Genomic DNA, 19,969 nt, shown 5'->3' with positions numbered 1-19,969 from the left:
TCTTTCTTCCGTAACCGACTTAGAAGAAAGAAGTAACGTAAGTAAGCTACGAGTAATTTTTTGTTTTTACTGTAAAAATCTTTGTTTAATATATTTTTATATCATCCCTTTTTATGTAAATAATACCGTAACACCGAAAATACTAAGAAAAAACGATTTATTATTAAACGAATTAAATAAATATCGTAATTAACAGAGCCACGTGTTTAGAGGTTAACAGTGTTCGATGATAAATATTTTCTTTCGTAAACAATTGTTTATTACCCAGCCATTAGAACGTAAATTCCAATTAAGTAATGGAGAATTTAATTGTTAGTAATCCTAAGAATATCTAAAAATAGATTTTCCATTTCTTTTTTTCAGTGGCTTTGAAAATATTTTCTTAATTGTCTTCAGAATTCTTTTGAAAATTTTCAACCCATTTGATGTTCATTGAAATGTTATAGAATGGCGGACTCTGCTCCAGCCGCGCGTGGAGGATTCCGTGGAGGATTTGGCTCTCGTGGAGGTGGTGGAGATCGTGGTGGACCAAGAGGTAGAGGTCGTGGTGGCAGAGGAAGAGGTCGTGGTCGTGGACGTGGTAAAGAAGACAGCAAGGAATGGATTCCTGTTACCAAACTTGGCCGTCTAGTCAGGGATGGGAAGATTGAATCCCTAGAGCACATTTACCTATTCTCTCTTCCTATCAAAGAATACGAAATTATCGATAAGTTTCTTGGACTCGAATTGAAAGATGAAGTTCTAAAGATTATGCCTGTACAGAAGCAAACTAGGGCTGGTCAACGTACACGTTTCAAAGTAAACCTATACAAATTTTAAATGATAATATAACTTTTTCTATGTTTTATCCATTAGTAATTTGCAATAATTTTGTAGGCTTTTGTAGCCATTGGTGATTACAAAGGTCACATTGGTCTAGGAGTTAAATGTTCCAAAGAAGTAGCTACTGCTATCCGTGGTGCTATCATCTTGGCAAAACTTTCGGTAGTTCCTGTACGTCGTGGTTACTGGGGAAACAAAATTGGCGATCCTCACACAGTACCCTGTAAAGTTACTGGCAAATGTGGATCAGTTCAGGTACGTTTGATTCCTGCACCGAGAGGTACAGGCATTGTCTCTGCACCCGTGCCCAAGAAACTACTTCAGATGGCCGGTATCGAGGATTGCTACACATCAGCAAGAGGATCTACGTGTACACTTGGTAATTTTGCTAAAGCTACATACGCAGCCATTGCCAAAACTTATGCATACCTGACACCAGATTTGTGGCACGATCAAGCACTGCGAAAGGCACCTTACCAAGAATTTGCAGACTATTTGTCTAAGAATCACAGAGTCATGGGAGGACAAAGACCTGCTGAGACTGCTTAAGCAATAAATCTCCATGCAAATAATTTTAATGTAGTTGTTCTTTCCCCTTAACCATTTCTTTGGCTCTTAAGTGTGTTAATTGTACAATTTGGTCAGAGTTAGGTTTCAATGAATTATTTATCTTATTGTAATAAGTATAATAGATTGGATATAGAGTAATGTAAGAACACATTTATTCTTGAAATTGTAATTATTATGTAATACAAAAATTAGACAACATAAAATTATGTGCTATCCATGGATACATCCTTAGAGTTTTTAAATTTATCATAAGCACGATTGAAAGTATCCATACTGTGATCACAGATCTTTTCAAAGTCTTGCAGTCCTTTTCTTAGTATGTCTATTGCTTTCCCTTTTTTTGCTTGAATTCTTAAGTAAATGTTTCCCTCTGCTGGATGATTGACAAAACAAGCACAAAAATCCACATCAGGGCTGTGAAAATTACATAAAGTCTGAAGTCGAAAAGTAATGTAAGATTTTAATATTTATTATTACAATTATATTTTAATCATACTTTTGCGAGATTACAGACACTAAAGCATTTCCCAAGGTATAACCTTCGCCCATGAACACAAAAGTTTTATTTTGGTTGGACGATTGTTCACCAGCTACCTATAACATACAATTTTAACAAGGCAAATTATTTTTTATAAAAATGGTATTAATAGTTCGAACTTTTGTATTTTAAAAAGCATTTTTTAAAGCACAGATTTACTCGCAAATTTAAAAAATAATTTGCTGTTAATAAAGTAACATACCTCTGCCAATCGACCCATTTTTGTTCATTTATTATTTATTTTTTAAACAATTTCCTATAAAGTAATATGTATAATGGTACCTAGTTATTTGTAACACTTTAATTTAGTATTTATAATTAATATTAAATAATTAACGCAATTATAGTCGTACGAACACCGTTGAACAATTTAAATTGTGTAATTAAAATACAAGAATTTAACTAAATATGGAAAACATTTATACGTCATTAATAACAAAATTAATTTTCATTCGATGAAATTTTCAGTTAAAAAATTCACGTATAAACAATCGAACGAAAGAAATGTAATGACTCCTTCGATGCGTTTACATAGTCTTGTGGACCTAACCTCTTAGATTATTAGCGAACCTAACCTTATGTACTAATAATTCATCGCTACAAGCTAAATTTCACATTGATTTAGCAACGTTTACCAAACAGTGTGAATTGTGACATAAAAAAAACCCTCAGGTAAACAACATACGTGTCAATTGAGGATATAATATTTAATAGTATATTACTAATTCTAATATTTTATTATTATAGCATTGTAGTTGATGACATTTTGTTTTACAGGAATCAAAGACGAAGAGGATAAGTCAAACAAAAGCATAAAATGTTTTTAAGAAAGTTATTCACAAATCTGCAGCTAACAATACACTTTCAAAATGATATTGGAAGAAGATACTTTGCGTTAAAACCAAGGGACATTCTTGAGTCTGCTCAAGAAGAACCAATTTTCCTTGAAGAAGAAAAAGATAATTCTATTCTTGAAAAGAAAAGAAACAAGTCAAGACTTAACCCTTCACATAGAAACATATTATTCGGTCAAAAACCATACGATGAAGACAGAATTTGGTTTCATAATACATTAAAGTACAAAAGAAAACTATTAGGTAAATACGGTATGAAGGCATTAGGAGTACCGGCAGGACTTGCATGGCCTACTCCTGAGGAATTAAACGATATGAAGGAATATGAAAGAGTTGCATTTCCATTGACTCTGGCAGAGAGGTGGCAAAAAATCAAAGATAAACACAGAAAAGAGGAAGAGGCTATAATAGTTAGGTACATTAAACTTCATAATATATGTTATAAAAATTTAACAATGTTTTGTTACCACGCATGTATCATCTATACATATTTACAGGCAAAAAGAGATAGAGGTTAAAATGTCAAAAATGAAAGATTTGATAACCGAGGTAAAAGAAAAGGTTGCTAAAAAGAAAGCAATTGCATTAGCAGCTCAGTTGAAGAAAGAAGAACGAATAAGAGAAATTAAACAACAATTAAGTATCACAAGTCAGGTATCCAAGGAGAAAATCGAAGAAATGTTAGATAAATTGAACAAGGAGGATAAAAAGAAAAAGAAAGAAGCCAAGAAGCAACGAATACTTGAGAGACAACTGAAAAGTTCAGGAAAGAATATGCCCATAGAATCTAATATTGTAGAAGAAATAGATGATGCTCCAGAAATTAAAAAAAATAACGCTCCAGCTGAAAAATCTATGGAATAGACACTTTAATCGAACCATGTTGTATTTAAAAATAATTTCTATGTACTATGTAAAATTGTCATTCAACAAAAATCTTATCTGATCGATTTTTGTTTAAGGTATATATACGAACTTCCAACATAAATAGAATTTCTGAATGTAAAAAAAAAACCTTAAACAGAAGAATAATATTTACACTTCATAGTAAATATTATATTTCCTTTTGCTAATACAAAAAAGAAATGTTACATGTTACTCTGCGAGAGTTAGAAGAAACTATACTAATGTGTAGTATTAAATGACTATAGGATACATATGCAGACATAATTCGGACAATAGTATGCTGCATTTTTTTCAAAGTTTTTCGTTTAAATTCATACAAGAACTTTGATGAAACCAGTTTTACAATTGCTCATGATAGCCAGCTGGGTCTCTGTGTACATCTCGTGATAGCATTATTACAAAGAAATCAGCTTTCAACCATCAAGGATGTGTCAGAATTTTCGGTCATATCTTGGAGCATCAAGGATGATTTTCGATTGGTAAGAACTTCCTGAAACTCGTTTCCTTCCGTGGCACTGTGAACATCGCGATCATTAGTGTTTTCGCCTTGATCGCAATTCTGAATATTTTCAACATGTATATGATCAATAACGATCAAACGTAGTTTATTTCTCTCTGTGTGTCAGGCAGACTGAATTTGTGACGGAGATGACAATTCGTAGAACTGGAAATTCAATTCCTCGCCGAAGAGATTCTCTGGTGTGATAATTTCTGGTTCGACCATATTTAGTCCTAAGGTTGTCGGATTTAAATCCGTGACTAGATAACCCTCGCTTATGAGTCCACACTCTTCTGCCACTACTTCTTTGGACACTGGATTGAGAAAATCTATAAAAAGTATGGGTACTTTCTTTAGACACATTCTCTACAATTCAACTGTGGATATTTATACAGATTCGTATGCTAATAAAACATAGATAAAGTGTTTTACATACATACACACACACACGCGCGCGCGCGCACGCACGTACATTATCAATATGACAAATTTTGTTCATACATTTTATAATTGTTAAGGGAAATCTTTTTTTTACATTTACAATCGATTAATAAGTATCTAAGCGAATTATGACATTTTTTTTAGTGTATAGAAATTGAAACGACAAGAATTATACAGTTTTTGTTTTCTTAAATGGAGAAGCGAGCAATCGTCTTACCGCTCTCTTTCACAGGATAATGGAGTTCCTGTGTCTGTTGACTGGTTTGGGCTGAATCGTGTTCATTATTAGACATCATCATAGGGACCAGATACTGTACCTCTACTTCTTTCTTAATACCGCTGAGAATTCGTTCGGCACAGTGTTCTAATGTTACAGAATTCACGATATTTTCGGTCTCCTCTTCCGAAGACTGTTGCGTGATACTGGCAGTCGCTGCTTCCACTTCATCTATAGGGTTTATTTGACTGAAAAAAGAAACAGTAATTTCAATAAGTAAAGTCAATATAAAATTAAAGCTATATGCGCATGCAGTCATCTGATTATTTTAAACTAAGCGATCAATTAAGGAAGAAAACTGATCCCTCGGTTTGTACAAACGAATAGCATTATTTTTAACTGCAAGTTATATTTAGCGAATACCTAATATTTTTCCGAGAATTTTCAGTTTCCAGAGTATTTTTTGTGATTTGTTTCACAGAAGAACTGATAATAGATGTGTTGATGATTTGTCGGGGTCTAGAGTCTCCGGATCGATTTGCAATCGCCCATAAGTGTCCAGCTCCGTGCGGTGCTTTCGAACCCTTTCGAAAGTGAGGGTTTATCGAAAGATTGTGTCGCACAGAATTTTTCCAACGATCGTCGTTGCTTTTGTAATAGGGAAAATGCTCTCTAAAAACACATTCACAAATTTTACACCAGTATAATCATTATAATCCCATTTCGCATATACATATGAATATTAATTACATGTAAAAAAAAGAAAAAAAAAGAAAAAAAAAACATATATATATATATATATATACATATACAGAATAACTGAATAGAAACGTAAAATAAAGGAATGAAATCGTTTAAGACGCAAAAAAATATTATGAGGTAAATTTAAGTGATTTTATATACATGAACTTGCTACACTGTTAATGCGACATTTATCTATGTACTTTCTGTAAAGTGAAAGTTGTAATATATTTACTAAACACCTTAATACTTTTTTGCAGAAAATAAACAATTGTACGAATCAATTCATTTAAAAGTATAAAGTTACAATGCAACTGTACGAATGAACATGAGTAATAATCTAGAAGTATGTAGTTGCATGTAGTAACCTAATGACTAAAGTAATTATTAGTAAAAGAGTATCTACAGGGTGTCCCAATATTGATGATACAACCGAAGAGGTGATTCTACATGAAAAAATAAGTCGAAAACATGGAATTAAATTTGTGTATTCGAGGCTTCGTTTTCGAGAAAATCAATATTGATTATATCGTGGTTGAACGAATCCCAATACAGATAACTATTTACTTTTTATCGTATTGTATAATGTTGCGTGCATTTGTCACTAGTTTCCATCAATCCGTCCCAATAAGATGTAGTATGGATATGTTTCTTGCATTGGAAGAAGCACATTTTTTTTTTTTAATTTAATTCGAAGAACACAATTGCGCATGAACCACGATGTGTAGCATTTTCAACAATTTCCCCATCGATGAAGTAAACATTACGAACTTCACGTTTCATTCTCGTTTATAAACCCTCTCTAAGCAGACAAAGATAGTGCACAATATTGATAAGAAACCAACATGACGTATGACATTCACGCTATTTGCAAATGATATACGATCTGTCATTTTTTTACTTGGAGAATATTTAAAGTCGATTTTGTCGAGAACAAAGTCTCAAGGGGTCAAATTTTAATCAGTATTTTCGATTTATCTTTCCATATAGAATCACCCCCTTCTTGATTGTACCATCAGTACTGGGACAGTTTCTACATAGGTGAAACTCAACGAGAACGTATGCAACTTCATTTGCATAATGACAAACGATTAGAAAGTTTCTATCGCTTATCCAGTCATTGCTAGTAAAAAGACGACAAGCCTGCACCCTTCCACGAGAACAATTTTCTTCACCTGCTCGTGGCGATGTCACAGCGTGTTACACACCCCTGTAATTAGTTCCCCGTTTTCGATAGGAGAGAACAAAGACAAGAGATACGACAAAACACCCTAAACATGGGCCACTGCATTAAATGGCACCTTTGCTCGTTCCAATGCCCGTAACGTTTCTACAAAAAAAAAAAAAAAAAAAAAAAAAAAAAAAAAAAAAAAAAAAAAAAAAAAAAAAAAAAAAAAAATCATCCCCAGGATAACGTATTACCCAAAATTTTAACCAAAACCTAGTATTCGTCTTTGGTTAGTTCTTGAATTTTATATTTTCCAACTACTAAATTCTAGTAATTGAAGTATCGAGTTATAAGATTGTTAAAAATGAAAGTCTCGCCTTGCAAGTTGTTCAAAGTTCTAAGAAGTTGCATTCCTTAGATTTACTACAATTTATTTATTCTCTATTATACGGGATAAATGATTCAAGAATAATAGTTAAAGGATGCAATTATCCGGCACGAACGAAGAATTGGAGTAAATGGTAAAATTCCAATTCTTTTGACGAAGTAAAATTTCGGGTATTTAAACTTATGGACGTGTGCATTAAAGGTTTATGTTTAAGATGTACAAGCGCGTATAGTTATCATTCAGCGACGAGTCTAGAAAACAGGTTTCCACGAATTTACGAGAACGTGGCTCGCCTCGATGCAGGGTGGCTCGTCAGGGAGGGTCAGATAGGTTCTTAGATGGTACCCCTTGGCACCGCTGCCCTCGCAACGTGGTACTACCTGGTACCGACTCTCCTCGTCGTTACAACCTCCCCCCAACACGAATGCGCACAATTTACTGGCTTTGTGCTTTCACCTGTTCGATCGTGGACTCGGGAGGAACGGTGCTATAGATAATCGAGCCCCTGAACTCCTCGACCGATTTTCTAGCGCCGTATGTCCCCGGAATGATTACTTTTTCTTTACCAACAAGACAAAGAACCCTAGAGGAATTACTCCGCAACCGTGGAAATTGGTCAGAGAACCAATTATCTCAATGATTAGACTCTGTGGGAATTTCCAGAGAACCGAAATTTACTGCACTATTTTCAAACTGTCCAGAAACGGGATCTATCGATTGTTTCGTATTCTTTCACTTCGTAGAACTTGTTTCTTTTTTTTTTTTTATTTCAAATATTTATTCTACCAAACTGACGAGTACAATGCTAAACTTTTGTTTCGTTAATCGTCGCAAACTGTATACGAGTTGAAACGATTTCTCACTTTAAAATACTCTGCTTTTCTTTCTTGAAAACTGGACAGAATATCGTGACAAAAACATTCCAATGAAATCGATATGCTTCTTCGAATGATATTTTTATCAATTTTATTGGAGTATACTTTGATCGATAAATACATCGTTCAATATTAAATATGGTACATAATTTAATTGCAGGAAATTAATAGAGGAAATCTACAAATATCTCTACACCGATCCCAATGTACACATGTACTGCTACTCTACTATAACTTTGTATTAATTATAAACGCTACGATTCTAAAGAATAACGACTGGATAGGAAATTCCTGGCACAGGATATGAAAATTGTGCGTAGATAAATTAATGACTTCTAGAACCAAAAAGTATCACGGTGAGATAAACAAAAAAAGCGTGAAGCTTTCAAGAGACTTTATTTAGATAAAGCAAAATGATCAGCATAAAGGGTTTAGCTGTTTTGTATACTTACGAGATCCACTGATAAATAGCCGACACGGTGAGTTCCCCCCTTTCTCGAAGAGCGTGTTCAATAAGTTCTGTGTAGGTGAAGGGTGGTTTTTTTGGCCCGTTACATCGAGAAGACACAAAGTTTCTGTTATCAAGGTTCGAGTAACTCTGAATCGTGTCCTGATGCGACAGACCGTTCTCGTTGTAACTTCTTTTAACGTCATTGACGTAGGTGGACCCGTAAGAACGTCCACTTACTTTCGTTTTGCTCCCTAAACAAAAAATAATCACTCAAATACATAGAGATGAGCTTCTTTTATCGATAAATAGCCAAAAGGCAATCTTTTCCGCTTCGCATGTGATTTTTAATTTCTGGACAATCTATTTCAAGCAACATCGATTTAGTTTTGTAAGAAAAAATTCTATCAGAGATTCATTGCGATATGAAAGTGTCTTCTAGGTGATAATCGGGCTGTATTTTGTCAGAGAAGACACAAGTGACTAAAACAATTCGATAATCTATTTTCGAGTATCGAGGTAGAGTTTATAATACAGTAGAAATACTGGTATTGTAAATTTTCATTTCGAATACGATTACAATTAAAAGGAGTTTGACAATCTCGTAAGACTCGATGCATTCAAAGCACCCGACGGTTTGAAAAATCTTGGCTATTTTGGAGACTTCGAAAATCTCGAACGCAATGACATCGTAACCCGTTAAAAAGCAACGAAAATAATTCTGTACGACTCCCTTGGAAATCGATGCAACTTTTCCTACGATATTTAAGTCTATCGTCGTTCAAGATTCTTGAAAGTTTTCAAGGCTTCTCCGATCTCGATCAACGCGTCCAGCGAATCGTTAGAGACCAGATACTCCCGTTGATCGAGACCAGTTTCGATATGCGTGCGAAAAAGTTTGATCAACAGCTCTCCAAAGAGCTCGACACCATTGTGATTATCCTTGGACGACGCCACGGTGGACCTGTCGTCGGCAGCCTCGATGAACGGGTCCAGCTTGAAGTCCAACAACCAGGAGAGGTTCCCAGTTTCCTGATCGTCGAACTGTTGTTGCTGATAATGGCCTCCACCGGATGGTGGCTCGGGCTTGTTGTGTTGGAAATTGGACGACGGGATCGTGACCACCGGTTCCCAGTAACTGGAGTCGACCTGGTATCCCGGTTCCTCGATCTGGACACTTTGGATCATCTGCTCTCGTCGATGATCCGACGACGAGGAAGACGTGGACGGTGACGCCGCTATCTCGGCGATGTTTTGCTGCGATTCCAACTCGGAGACGGTTGTCCACGTGCAATTCGTCCCGTCTACGAGCAGGACCTCTAACCGGGCCACAGGGCACTCCTCGACAGCTTCCTGGGCCGATAACGGAGAAAATAGCGTCGCGGTGTCGCCGATCACTTGATTGGGAGCCATCAGTTCCATCGGAGTCTCGATCTCCTGAAGCTGGTACCGTTTCCGACTGTTCTGAACCTCCTCGCAGAAGCTCTCGATGTCCAAGTCATCGAAGATTCGCTTTCTCGCGGCTCGTGATTGATCATCGGACAACTCGTGATCCGGTACGGCCCCGGTGCCCGAAGACGGTCCGATCATCCTGTCGAGGATCAGATTTCATTCGTTTTTGGTGCGACTATCGCGAGCGAACGCGCATCAACCATTTTGGCCCTAACCGAGGCACACGTTCTCTTTAACGATACTGTTTCTGATCGTCTAGAACAATATGTCTATATTGTTTCTGTTCGGTCCGTCTATCTGTCTATTTCTAGTTTTGATCGATAATCGTGACGATAAGTAACGTAGAATTACGTTAGATAATTTTGATCGAGACGGTATATCCGGTTGCGGAGTAACAGTAACGGAAACTTCGTTTTGCGCGTGCATAATTTCACGATTATCACGATTTTTTCTCTTTTTATATTACAGCTTTTCAATTTCTTGCGTAAAGTGAGAGTTCGGTTCAAATAAGTCTCAAATTGTTCTATTTTCGTTCAATTTACGGAGCACAAAACTATCTCCGAGTTAGGGACAAAGTGTACCGCAACCCGTTCTAATAATTTAGCCAACGATAGAAGATCGGGAACGTTTATTTACCTTTGTCTTTACCAGGACTCGTGTGTCTCCCGTTAAAAAAAAAAAAAAAAAAAAAAAAAAAAACAAAATCATACGTGTTCCAATTTTTCAAATTGACGTGCAACTTTCAAATCCGTATCTTGTTTGATGAATATCTATCCGTAAAATTATGAGAAAGTGTTCTGTGAACGTGGGTTGTTCGAGATTTAGCTTCCGAGTTGCGAGGTTTTGAAAAATGTTGCACCGGACACCGTAGTTGGAGCCAATTACTAATATCATAATTTATCAACGTCAATGAAGTAAAGTATCAACTGTTTCGCCGTTTGTTCGTTATTTCTATTACGATTGAAGAACAACTTGACGTGAAATTTCGTCAGTTTCTTTTTAACTTTTTTACGACAAAAAAAAGAATAATGCTCCGAAACGGCAGATTCGTATGCATCTTTGTTTTATTCTCCAAATTTCCATTCGGGAGCATTAAGACACCAGTTGGGAATCAGTTTTGCAAATATATTCACAGTAAGTAGAACAGATGTTGTGCGAGTATTTTGGTATAGATTGAAGCGCGTACATCAAATGTTATAGTATTCTATAATATACGTTTATAATACATTCTAGCGAAACCGTTGAAAATAATTAGAGAACCGTTTACACAGATGATTATATTCCATACTAATGTACCTAATATTTCCCAAGCTCTCTTATGCTGTACAAGTTAGGTATTCTGTAAGAATTACTGTATCAAATATACAGTGTTTCTTATATATTTTTTTACGCGCGCGCGCGTGCGTGTACAAGAGTGCAGTTTACAGCAAACACCAATATATATTTAGAAAACATAAGTAATAAGTAATTTTGCGTACTCGTTACGGTTAAATGAAAATTATGTCAATCGTTATTGTATAACCCGCTATAAAAACTGTTCTATCGTAGAATAGTAATAACATATGTACATTGACCCTAAGGGATAAACGAACAAATATTTAAATTAAAAGAGAAACGTATATTTCTTTCGAAACATTGCAACGCTCCAAATGTACAATTTAAAAAATGGTCGCAAGTATTTCTCACGGTACAAAAATTTCGAAGAATCAAATCAGTTTTACGATAACTGTCAAAATTATAAAACATGAAAAATTTTCGATCGCTTTCCGAAACGTCCTCGTTAAAATTATCAAATTTTTCACTCTACCGAACTCCATTTTCGGAAGTTTATCTATCTCGTTCCTCGACGGTAAATCCGATCGTGTCGCGTCAAAGTTTTTTCGAGTAATAAAACACATGTGTGTGTGTGTGTGTGTGTGTGCGCGCGCGCGTGCGTGCGTGTGCGTGTGTGTGTGTATGATTACCTCGTTTCTTTCTTTCTTGAAGTCGACGAACCTGTGCCGATTATTCAGCAACTGTCGCGACAAAATGAATCGTCGTGGAATCAGTTCCGACTTTCATCACGAGGTCCAGCTGTCAGCTAAAAGATGACCATCCAGGAATTTCGAATGTCTCATCGATGCACGTACTGGTTACTCCACGGGAAAAGAAAATTGTCTTGTCGTCAATGCTTACCGGCAACGTTTGCGGGCAAAGAAAACGTAACCGACTCGAACACAGTTCAGAGATGTTTCATCGCGAACTGTACTCATGCACGTTCTCGATCGACACCGATTGATCCTTTCGTACACGGCCAGCGAGCTTCAACTTTGTAAATGGTATCACCTTGCGATCAGACGTTTTTGGAATATCTACATGATCAACTTCGGACCGCGACTGTCTTCTGTTTCGTATTTCAATTGTTACGCGGCGCAATGCGTGCGCATCCATCGGTCGTGGTCGAGGTCGAGATGGAGGGGATGTCTGCGCACGCGCGTCAACACGGTAACGTTTACACTCATTGTCAGAAGCGTACACCCTAGAGGGCAAATTTTATTCAAAATTAGAACGACGAATAACGTTTCAGCCCTTTCTTTGCAATAATAATTAAATGAAACATCGAAACAAAATTTAAATAGTGACATACTTTTGATGTTTTTATACTTTAAATATAAATGTAAAAAAAGATAAAGATTAAATTCAGATTACTGTCTATTGATTGTTTTATTACTTCGGGCATACTTATTATTTTTTAAATATTGTTAGTAATGAGTTTGTATTTTATTCTAATCGCAATATGATCAAAAATATGAAGTTTATAATTATCGTTTTTTTGAAGTTTAAAATTAAATAAAGTAGCATGAAAAGTATTACTTAATGTATATCGTAGAAAGGTGCGAAATATTCAATAAAAATAAAAATAGATTCGAAACAGCCACCATTCTGCGCATGCTTAGAAAATCAGCAAATTTTTTCTATAAATTGTAAACACTCACTGTCTTTTTTAATTCTGTTTACCATTAAATTTCTTTTGTTTTTGCAACATAATATTGCAGATTTGTATTGACTTTCTAAACAAAGGTGTAAATTTAGGTATCTATAACATTGTAACGTGTATATTATTTTTCACCTCTATAATTTGTTCTTTGAACATATTTCGGAGTAACAAAAAGATTTCGAAGTAACAAAAAGATTCAGTCGTATAAGTAATAGAACTAGCGATTTGCGCGTTCCTTATACGCATGCAACCCGTGATACACGGAAGTAATGATGCGACGTGGAAACGGACGAGTCGATTTTCTGAGCGTTTTCTTCTCTTCTGACGGTTTTGCATATCAGTTTATCAGCTGCAAAAACTTAGTATCTGAGGCGCACCAAGGTCAAGGTGACATCGCGTCACAAAGGGAACAGAAGACGAGTGAGTTCGCTTCAACTGTACGGACTGTACGGAAGTGATCTTCGAGTGTCGCGTGCTTCTCGTACGGAGTGTACCGTGGATACATGCACCCGCTGCGCACGGACGAACGTCACGAAGAATGACATTTAAAATTTGCAGTTAAAGATTGAGACGATATAGGGACGTATTTACGAGGTTGTGTGTACATTGACAGTTACGTTACATGGGGCACTGAACGATTAAAGAAGCACATCATGAACGTGGATAACGACTTGGATCAGCATTTGTTGCGCCAGTTCAGCTGTCTAGGCACCACTGATAAGGACGACCTGGTGAAACAGCTGCAAAGGCTGCTGGCTGGTAGCCAGTTGAACGAAGCTACTGCTACGTTCTTCCTTGATATGAATAACTGGTGAGATACTAACCCTCCCGCGTGTCGTTCTTACCGACGACGGAGTTCGTCGTTTGACCTAACCCTAACGTCGCCATGTTTACGTAGTATCCACCTTAGACACGTATCCAGATATTATGACAGTTTGTATTCGTAAACGTGACGCTTTCGTCTCTAAATTCTATTTTACCTACTTGTTGTTTTTACAATTGAACCAACTTTAGATTAAATGAACGAGAATGTCATTTAGAATAGTTGATCAAACAAATTGCGATTGAGTTGGGAACAAAGTACAGAGGATTTTGATTTCTTCAATGTGTTTAAGAGTGTAGAAGTTTTTCGCTTGTTAGGGTATAATGTATTTTTATGGTAGTAACAAAGAAACAAACAACTTCAGAATTAATAGAATGCTAATATGTTTTAAAATAATTATGTATTAATGCATTTATTTTGTTCATAGTCATAAAGAATTAATATTATTATACAATTGCAGGAACCTTCAGGCAGCTATATGTAGTTATTTTGATTATGAGTCTCCATTTAAACTCCCCTGTATGGCATTGATATGTGACAGTACCATTGGCGAAGGAGAGTCAGTACCTCCCAATACTAAATTTCGAAAATCATGGCACATTCAAAATAGTGGTACAGAGACATGGCCTGCTGGGATTTGTCTACAGCATACATTAGGGGACCAAATGGGAGAATGTACAGGAGTACCAGTTCCATCTTTAGGCCCCAAAGAAACGATTGAAGTAAGTGTAGACCTTACAAGTCCTCCTGATATTGGCCTATATCAAAGTAAATGGAGAATGATGACATCTACAGGTTCCTATTTTGGGGGTAAATACAATTCCTTTTCTATTGATTTTGTGTTATAAACTTCTTTTCACCGTCAATGATTGTTTATTTCTGTTTAGACATCATTTGGGTAATCATTACAGTGAGTGAATGTGGCACCCTAGCAGTTACTCAACAACTGCATCAATTAAGTACTTCACAGTCTAACGATGTACAGATGTGCTAGCCCCTGATATCCAGAGACTTCCCTTAAATTTTTTTTAAATGCTGTCAATTATTTTAAATCGAGCGAGTGAATATAACATATTTGTTTAAAATACTGCTTTAAATAATAGAATGATTTTCTGCTAGCAACGCAAGAATCAATATTTCCAACAGATGTTTACATGATTTAAGGAAGTGCTGGATTTAAATACTGTATAGAAGTAACGTAATTTTATTAGATTTGAAAGTTGTTTACATAAGGCCTTTTAAAGTCCATGCTTGTCAGTTACGTTACAATGGTTTTTTTTCTTATTATTGTCCCTGTAATACAAAATGTGGTGAAAGGTTATGATTTACATTTACATAACTTAAAGCTGTAACAGACACGTATGGACCACATTTGAGACCGGTACTGAAAAAAATTGAAATATATATGCGTGTTCGTGTATGTATGTATGTATATGTGTGTGTGTGTATATATATATGCGCATGCATACATACATACACATATACTCCCATACACTTTTATACACACACACACACACACACGTACAATTATTAAGATACGAGTACAGATATGGTTAGAAATTACAACACACAGTGAATTATATTTGTTCAACAATTCAAAGATGAATTAGATGCTTACTTTCTTAATAGCAATCCTGTTGTTCATTCATTTTGTTGTTCAAAATCTTGCTAAATGGCCATTGCCATTGAGAGTTTTGGATGTGGATTGTATCCAATTAATTCAAAATCTTCCGTCACAAAATCATTGATGTTTCGAACGTTCCTAACTATTTTTAAACGTGAAAATGGTTTTGGTACACGTTTAATTTGTTCCTCAAGCGCGGATATATGATTAAGGTACACATGACAGTCACCCATTGTGTGTATAAATTCACCTGGCTAAAAATAAACAAAGAAATACAAGTTTCTGTTAAAAATTCATAGGACTTTTTTTGTTGAAAATTACCTTTAAATAAATATAGAAATGCTTGTATGTAAATTCAAAAATAACATGACGAATACAGTTTTAAAAAACGTGTATATTTTAATTACACTTTAATTCCCTGGTTTGGGATCATCTTTGGATAACTAAAAACAAAGTAAAAGAACAAAAATTACAGAACAATCATACAAATTAAATTAAATTTAAACAAAACACGATAATTGTTTAATCACATATTTAGTCAACAATATTACATTAAGCAAATGGTTGCTTTAAGTTTCCTTATTATGTTTCTTGCAACAAATAATTTGTTTGCTTCTGAGTTTATTTTGTTAAAACAAAAAAAAATAATGTAATGATAATTTGGTTGTTAATTAATATTGTTTTCATATTTTAAATTATATGCAGTTTATACTCCAGTTTGAGTATGTATCTTTTGATATTATAATTATTATGATTTTTTTTGCATAAATTCAATTTAATTCGTATGATTGTTCTATAATTTTTATTTTTTTACTTGGCTTTAATAACATAAAGATAATAATTCTAAATTGATAAATTGAAGTGTAATTAAACTATACACACTTGCTTAAGACTACAATAGTCTTGTGACTTACCTTTAAATTTGTAATATGAGCTAACATATAAGTTAATAGAGAGTAAGATGCTATGTTAAATGGCACCCCAAGACCCATGTCAGCACTTCTTTGATAAAGCTGACACGATAATTCACCATTTTTTACATAAAACTGAACGAGACAATGACATGGAGGTAAAGCCATTTGTGAAATGTCAGTTGGGTTCCATGCCGTCATTATTATTCTTCTGTCATTGGGAGAATTTCGTATCTTATTTATTACTTCCTGAAGTTGATCAATGCCTGCATAGATAATAAAATATACATTAAGAAATTGATGATATGTTATATTAACTTTAAATATAACATATAATTGTTCACCTTGTCCCTGATAATCAGTGTGCATGTTTTTGTATTTTGCACCAAAATGTCTCCATTGAAATCCATAAACAGGTCCTAAATCTCCTACTTCTCTATCACTGAAACCACAAGAATCTAAAAATTCCCGTGAGCTGTTTGCATCCCAAATGTAAACCTTCTTCATTGATAATTCCTTAGCATTTGTTGATCCTTTTATAAACCATAACAATTCCTCTACTACTCCTTTCCAAAATACTTTCTTTGTTGTTAATAATGGAAATATATCTATAATAGACAATTACCTTAATTATTTTCATTATCATATTTGGTCAGTACAATGGGTTTAAGAATGGCAGAAAATCCCTATTCAATCATAAAGTAAATTTTCTTACCATCTCGCAAATTAAATCGCATGTGGGTTCCAAAAATGGACAATGTGCCCACGCCAGTGCGATCGATACATTTTGCACCCTCTTTCATGATTTTCTCGATTAAATTTAAATATTGATATTCTTCGTGTTGCTCTTTTTTTTGAGCGTCCATTGTTTTATTGGAAAAATTATTGGAATAAAACTGTTAAAATAGTAATATTAACACACTTAAGATAACGTAATTTGTTCTTCAACAGATCAACATAAGCAAGTGCAAATTAATCTACCAACAATTTATCATTGCCCGCCAGTGAATATATAAAAATGATATAACAACAGGTTTCTCCTCATAAGTATTCACTTTTCTCTTGTAGCATGAATGGTATAGCGAAATTAAATTAAAGATGATATGTGGCAACAGTATATTTCACTGTAAGATTACACTTCATGTATGTTTTAACACGCTTAAGCCTATAATAATGAGGTAATAAATGAGCAAGCGCGTCTGGTTGAGTCGCATGCAACAACCGACGCTTTCCAAGATGGCTGCTCTCTCATTTCACACGGAGTGAAAGAGATGACAACAAAACTTGATGATTGTAATTCTGTGTTTTAAAATTTCAGAATGAAATTAATAATTTGTATAACTTCATATGTATAATACTGTAAATAGTATCTTTCAACATTGTAATTTATGTTTACGTAAATTTAATGTAAATGTATATTGCATTTAACTTTATAATTTAAACAGAAAATAGTTCGTAGATCTACGTAAATCTGCATAAATGTACGTAAGATACGGATTGTATAAACTACAAGGTTAAAAACTACTATTCACAGTTATTGTACGTATAAAATTATACAAATTTCATTCTGAAATCCTATTGCAGGACATTGTAGATTTACGGAGTTTTCAAAAAGGATTTACAAAATTCTACGGAATTTTGATTTCGCTAGGGATTATTATAAATTTAAGATAACAATTCTGATTGACAATGTTCGACATAAATGTAGCGGTTTTTACGTTTTCTCGGCATATTAAAAAACTACATTTGACACATAGTGAGATTGTTTGATCTAGAGACGATATTTTTAACGCAATTGAATAATACTTATACCAGATTTGGTATAAAAATAAAGACAATGAGTCACGAAGCAAGACAATGTTGAGTTAATCTCAAGAATTCGTAGATTTGTTTGGAACCGACTAGACAATGATGATTTGATGATTTATGAACAATATTGCCTTCCATCAATGAAATTGCTAAGATGTAATATCTTGTTTTAATTCTATTTATCCATACCATGGATGTTATGAAAAAAAAAATGTTATAAAAGTTTTTTATTGAAAAACCAGGAGTATATAGACGCAAATTTTGTAGACATAAAAAAGAAATTTATTACACACATGTACCATTCACAAATCTTCAGATAAATTAATTTTTGCTATTGCTTGATAATATCCATTACTACTGATTGTATGGCGCTGTGATATATGAATCTGTTTTAATGTAGTTTCTCCAAAAAACGTATTTTTATGGACCTACAAATTTTGTGCTGTTATTGTATAATACTTGTATATTTTATAATTTGAATGAATATTATATATTTACTTTCATTATGTTTTGTGCATCGAATCTTGAAACATGTTTAGAATTGCTTTCTTTATCATCCAGTTTAAATTTTGCATTCATAAGAGTTACATGAAGCTTATTACTGTTTCTGTTTTTCCTTATTAAACCTGAATAATATATATGAAATATGAATATTATATACTTACATTTTATTATTAAAAAATGTAATATGCTTTTTTACCTATATCAGTATAATGATTAATAATTTCATCTACTATTTCTTGCAAAACATTACTTGTATCGATTATTTTTCCAAATAGAACATTTACATCAGTAGGATCGTCGTTCATTATTTCAGTTCCTTGTAAACGTATACAAATCTGTCCATGTTCTTTAATCTTAGGTCTGTAATTTATAACAACAAAAATAATTATGAAATAATTTTAATAAGATCTGTAATAACAAGTACTTTTAATAACACAATGGTACTTTACTTTATAATATGATCTTTACAGTAATTCAAAGCTTTAATAGCTTGATCTTTTTCTGTATCATCAAGTAATGTGAATACTCCAAGGGTAAGATGTAATTTGCTTGATTTTTGAAAACACATTTCATTCACACCTCTTGACTTTTTTCCAGAATTCGTAAGCACATCATTTTTAAATATATTAAAGTTCATTATTATTTGATCTTCATTCATTGGTATAGATAAGAAATGTGTGACATTTAATCGATCTTTAGTGGCTTCTACTAATAAATCTATTCTGTGGCGTGCTGTAATGATTCCTTTATGATCAAATCCAATTATCACTATAAATAAACAATTATATATTATATAAATTAAAATTGATATTTTAATTTTAATAAAATAGAAAAGTATATTTACCAATGTCTCCATCCTGTCCTATATTTGGAATTAGTATAACTGTGTTAGTTTCATTTTCTAATTTCTTACGAACTGTATTTTTAGATCCAACAATATATGGAAAAAATGATCTAAAATATTGTAATTATCATTCATATAATTAAATATTAATCTTATATAACGTCTTGCATTTGAAAAAAAATAATTTTTACTTTGCTACGTAAAACGTATGTTTAAATTTTGTTGCTCCATGGGGTTCGATTTTTATATCAGTAGTATCATACTCATCTTCACAAGCTTCATGATCCTCCATGTAATTATCCTCAACGTACGGAACAATGTTACAAGTGTCTGACTCCTTATTTCCAAAAAACCTGTAACATCGACCATCTATCCAAATTAATTCTGGTTTAAGAACATTCATTGTTTTCGCAATAACTAGCTCCAGGTAAAAATAACAACGGCATCAACAATCAAACTTCATTGATAAAAATATAAATACATTGAATATATAGAATACAGTGTTGCCACCCTTACGAATTTTTCTGTAGATCTAGAGATTTTTTATTTCACTTAGAA

General features: G+C 34.0%; 6 protein-coding genes across 13 annotated transcripts; 3 read left to right on the top strand and 3 right to left on the bottom strand.

The window, feature by feature from the left end:
- The first annotated feature begins 425 nt into the window (after positions 1–425).
- On the top strand, positions 426–1,394 carry Rps2 (ribosomal protein S2). The gene is made up of 2 exons (XM_076324451.1): positions 426–798; positions 877–1,394. Exons 1-2 carry the CDS (start codon positions 448–450, stop codon positions 1,369–1,371), a joined length of 846 nt encoding a protein of 281 aa, XP_076180566.1. The 5' UTR covers positions 426–447; the 3' UTR covers positions 1,372–1,394.
- On the bottom strand, positions 1,380–2,459 carry L(2)37cg (RNA polymerases I and III subunit AC2 l(2)37Cg). Its single transcript, XM_076324454.1, has 3 exons — positions 2,133–2,459; positions 1,889–1,986; positions 1,380–1,806 (listed from the first exon to the last, which is right to left on the bottom strand). The coding sequence occupies exons 1-3, from the start codon at positions 2,148–2,150 to the stop codon at positions 1,596–1,598; spliced, it is 327 nt and encodes a 108-aa protein (XP_076180569.1). The 5' UTR covers positions 2,151–2,459; the 3' UTR covers positions 1,380–1,595.
- On the top strand, positions 1,704–5,598 carry Crif (growth arrest and DNA damage-inducible proteins-interacting protein CRIF). Of its 5 annotated transcripts, none has more exons than XR_012993786.1 (5): positions 1,747–1,844; positions 2,399–2,602; positions 2,708–3,199; positions 3,282–4,169; positions 4,321–5,598. XR_012993786.1 is itself a non-coding variant. In XM_076324452.1 (4 exons), the coding sequence occupies exons 3-4, from the start codon at positions 2,748–2,750 to the stop codon at positions 3,646–3,648; spliced, it is 819 nt and encodes a 272-aa protein (XP_076180567.1). In that variant the 5' UTR covers positions 1,747–1,844; positions 2,399–2,602; positions 2,708–2,747; the 3' UTR covers positions 3,649–5,598. The 5 variants fall into 5 exon arrangements, 1 of the variants encoding a protein (XP_076180567.1); XR_012993785.1 differs by having other exon boundaries at positions 4,317–5,598; XR_012993789.1 differs by lacking the exon at positions 2,399–2,602 and having other exon boundaries at positions 1,704–1,844; positions 4,317–5,598.
- On the bottom strand, positions 3,832–13,660 carry LOC143153358 (uncharacterized). 2 transcript variants are annotated; one of them, XM_076324447.1, is made up of 8 exons: positions 13,029–13,660; positions 12,095–12,437; positions 11,884–11,999; positions 9,397–10,058; positions 8,472–8,721; positions 5,271–5,519; positions 4,848–5,095; positions 3,832–4,518 (listed from the first exon to the last, which is right to left on the bottom strand). In XM_076324447.1, exons 4-8 carry the CDS (start codon positions 10,055–10,057, stop codon positions 4,313–4,315), a joined length of 1,614 nt encoding a protein of 537 aa, XP_076180562.1. In that variant the 5' UTR covers position 10,058; positions 11,884–11,999; positions 12,095–12,437; positions 13,029–13,660; the 3' UTR covers positions 3,832–4,312. The 2 variants fall into 2 exon arrangements, with proteins under 2 accessions (XP_076180562.1, XP_076180563.1); XM_076324448.1 differs by lacking the exon at positions 13,029–13,660 and having other exon boundaries at positions 12,095–12,579.
- Positions 13,200–15,637, top strand: LOC143153363 (protein ILRUN). The gene is made up of 3 exons (XM_076324453.1): positions 13,200–13,707; positions 14,180–14,529; positions 14,607–15,637. The coding sequence occupies exons 1-3, from the start codon at positions 13,550–13,552 to the stop codon at positions 14,711–14,713; spliced, it is 615 nt and encodes a 204-aa protein (XP_076180568.1). The 5' UTR covers positions 13,200–13,549; the 3' UTR covers positions 14,714–15,637.
- Ts (Thymidylate synthase) lies at positions 14,145–19,910 on the bottom strand. 3 transcript variants are annotated; one of them, XR_012993782.1, is made up of 9 exons: positions 19,603–19,910; positions 19,412–19,521; positions 19,017–19,335; positions 18,764–18,927; positions 18,562–18,689; positions 16,970–17,150; positions 16,258–16,862; positions 15,338–15,597; positions 14,149–15,012 (listed from the first exon to the last, which is right to left on the bottom strand). XR_012993782.1 is itself a non-coding variant. In XM_076324446.1 (9 exons), the coding sequence occupies exons 1-9, from the start codon at positions 19,812–19,814 to the stop codon at positions 15,388–15,390; spliced, it is 1,851 nt and encodes a 616-aa protein (XP_076180561.1). In that variant the 5' UTR covers positions 19,815–19,908; the 3' UTR covers positions 14,149–15,387. The 3 variants fall into 3 exon arrangements, 2 of the variants coding, with proteins under 2 accessions (XP_076180560.1, XP_076180561.1); XM_076324446.1 differs by having other exon boundaries at positions 14,149–15,597; positions 16,258–16,520; positions 16,599–16,862; positions 19,603–19,908; XM_076324445.1 differs by having other exon boundaries at positions 14,145–15,597.
- Between the last annotated feature and the right edge of the window lie 59 nt (positions 19,911–19,969).

Source organism: Ptiloglossa arizonensis, chromosome 12, assembly GCF_051014685.1.
Source record: "Ptiloglossa arizonensis isolate GNS036 chromosome 12, iyPtiAriz1_principal, whole genome shotgun sequence".
Taxonomy (NCBI): Eukaryota; Metazoa; Arthropoda; class Insecta; order Hymenoptera; family Colletidae; genus Ptiloglossa; species Ptiloglossa arizonensis.
The sequence above is the reverse complement of the archived record's forward strand: the minus strand, read 5'-3'. Positions and strand labels throughout refer to the sequence as shown.

What these genes read in the sequence shown, in the direction of transcription:
- Ts (XM_076324445.1), bottom strand. Translation starts at nt 19,814, where the DNA reads ATGAATGTTCTTAAACCAGAATTAATTTGGATAGATGGTCGATGTTAC. An exon ending in AGGACAGGATGGAGACATTG is followed by an intron (nt 19,336 to 19,411) that starts GTAAATATACTT and finishes GTTTATTTATAG; the next exon opens with TGATAATTGGATTTGATCAT. An exon ending in TGTAAAGATCATATTATAAA is followed by an intron (nt 18,928 to 19,016) that starts GTAAAGTACCAT and finishes TATAAATTACAG; the next exon opens with ACCTAAGATTAAAGAACATG.
- LOC143153358 (XM_076324447.1), bottom strand. Translation starts at nt 10,057, where the DNA reads ATGATCGGACCGTCTTCGGGCACCGGGGCCGTACCGGATCACGAGTTG. An exon ending in AATTCTCGGAAAAATATTAG is followed by an intron (nt 5,096 to 5,270) that starts GTATTCGCTAAA and finishes TTCTTTTTTCAG; the next exon opens with TCAAATAAACCCTATAGATG. An exon ending in TTATCCTGTGAAAGAGAGCG is followed by an intron (nt 4,519 to 4,847) that starts GTAAGACGATTG and finishes TACTTTTTATAG; the next exon opens with ATTTTCTCAATCCAGTGTCC.
- Rps2 (XM_076324451.1), top strand. Translation starts at nt 448, where the DNA reads ATGGCGGACTCTGCTCCAGCCGCGCGTGGAGGATTCCGTGGAGGATTT. An exon ending in GTCAACGTACACGTTTCAAA is followed by an intron (nt 799 to 876) that starts GTAAACCTATAC and finishes ATAATTTTGTAG; the next exon opens with GCTTTTGTAGCCATTGGTGA.
- Crif (XM_076324452.1), top strand. Translation starts at nt 2,748, where the DNA reads ATGTTTTTAAGAAAGTTATTCACAAATCTGCAGCTAACAATACACTTT. An exon ending in GAAGAGGCTATAATAGTTAG is followed by an intron (nt 3,200 to 3,281) that starts GTACATTAAACT and finishes ACATATTTACAG; the next exon opens with GCAAAAAGAGATAGAGGTTA.
- LOC143153363 (XM_076324453.1), top strand. Translation starts at nt 13,550, where the DNA reads ATGAACGTGGATAACGACTTGGATCAGCATTTGTTGCGCCAGTTCAGC. An exon ending in TTCCTTGATATGAATAACTG is followed by an intron (nt 13,708 to 14,179) that starts GTGAGATACTAA and finishes ATACAATTGCAG; the next exon opens with GAACCTTCAGGCAGCTATAT. An exon ending in TACAGGTTCCTATTTTGGGG is followed by an intron (nt 14,530 to 14,606) that starts GTAAATACAATT and finishes ATTTCTGTTTAG; the next exon opens with ACATCATTTGGGTAATCATT.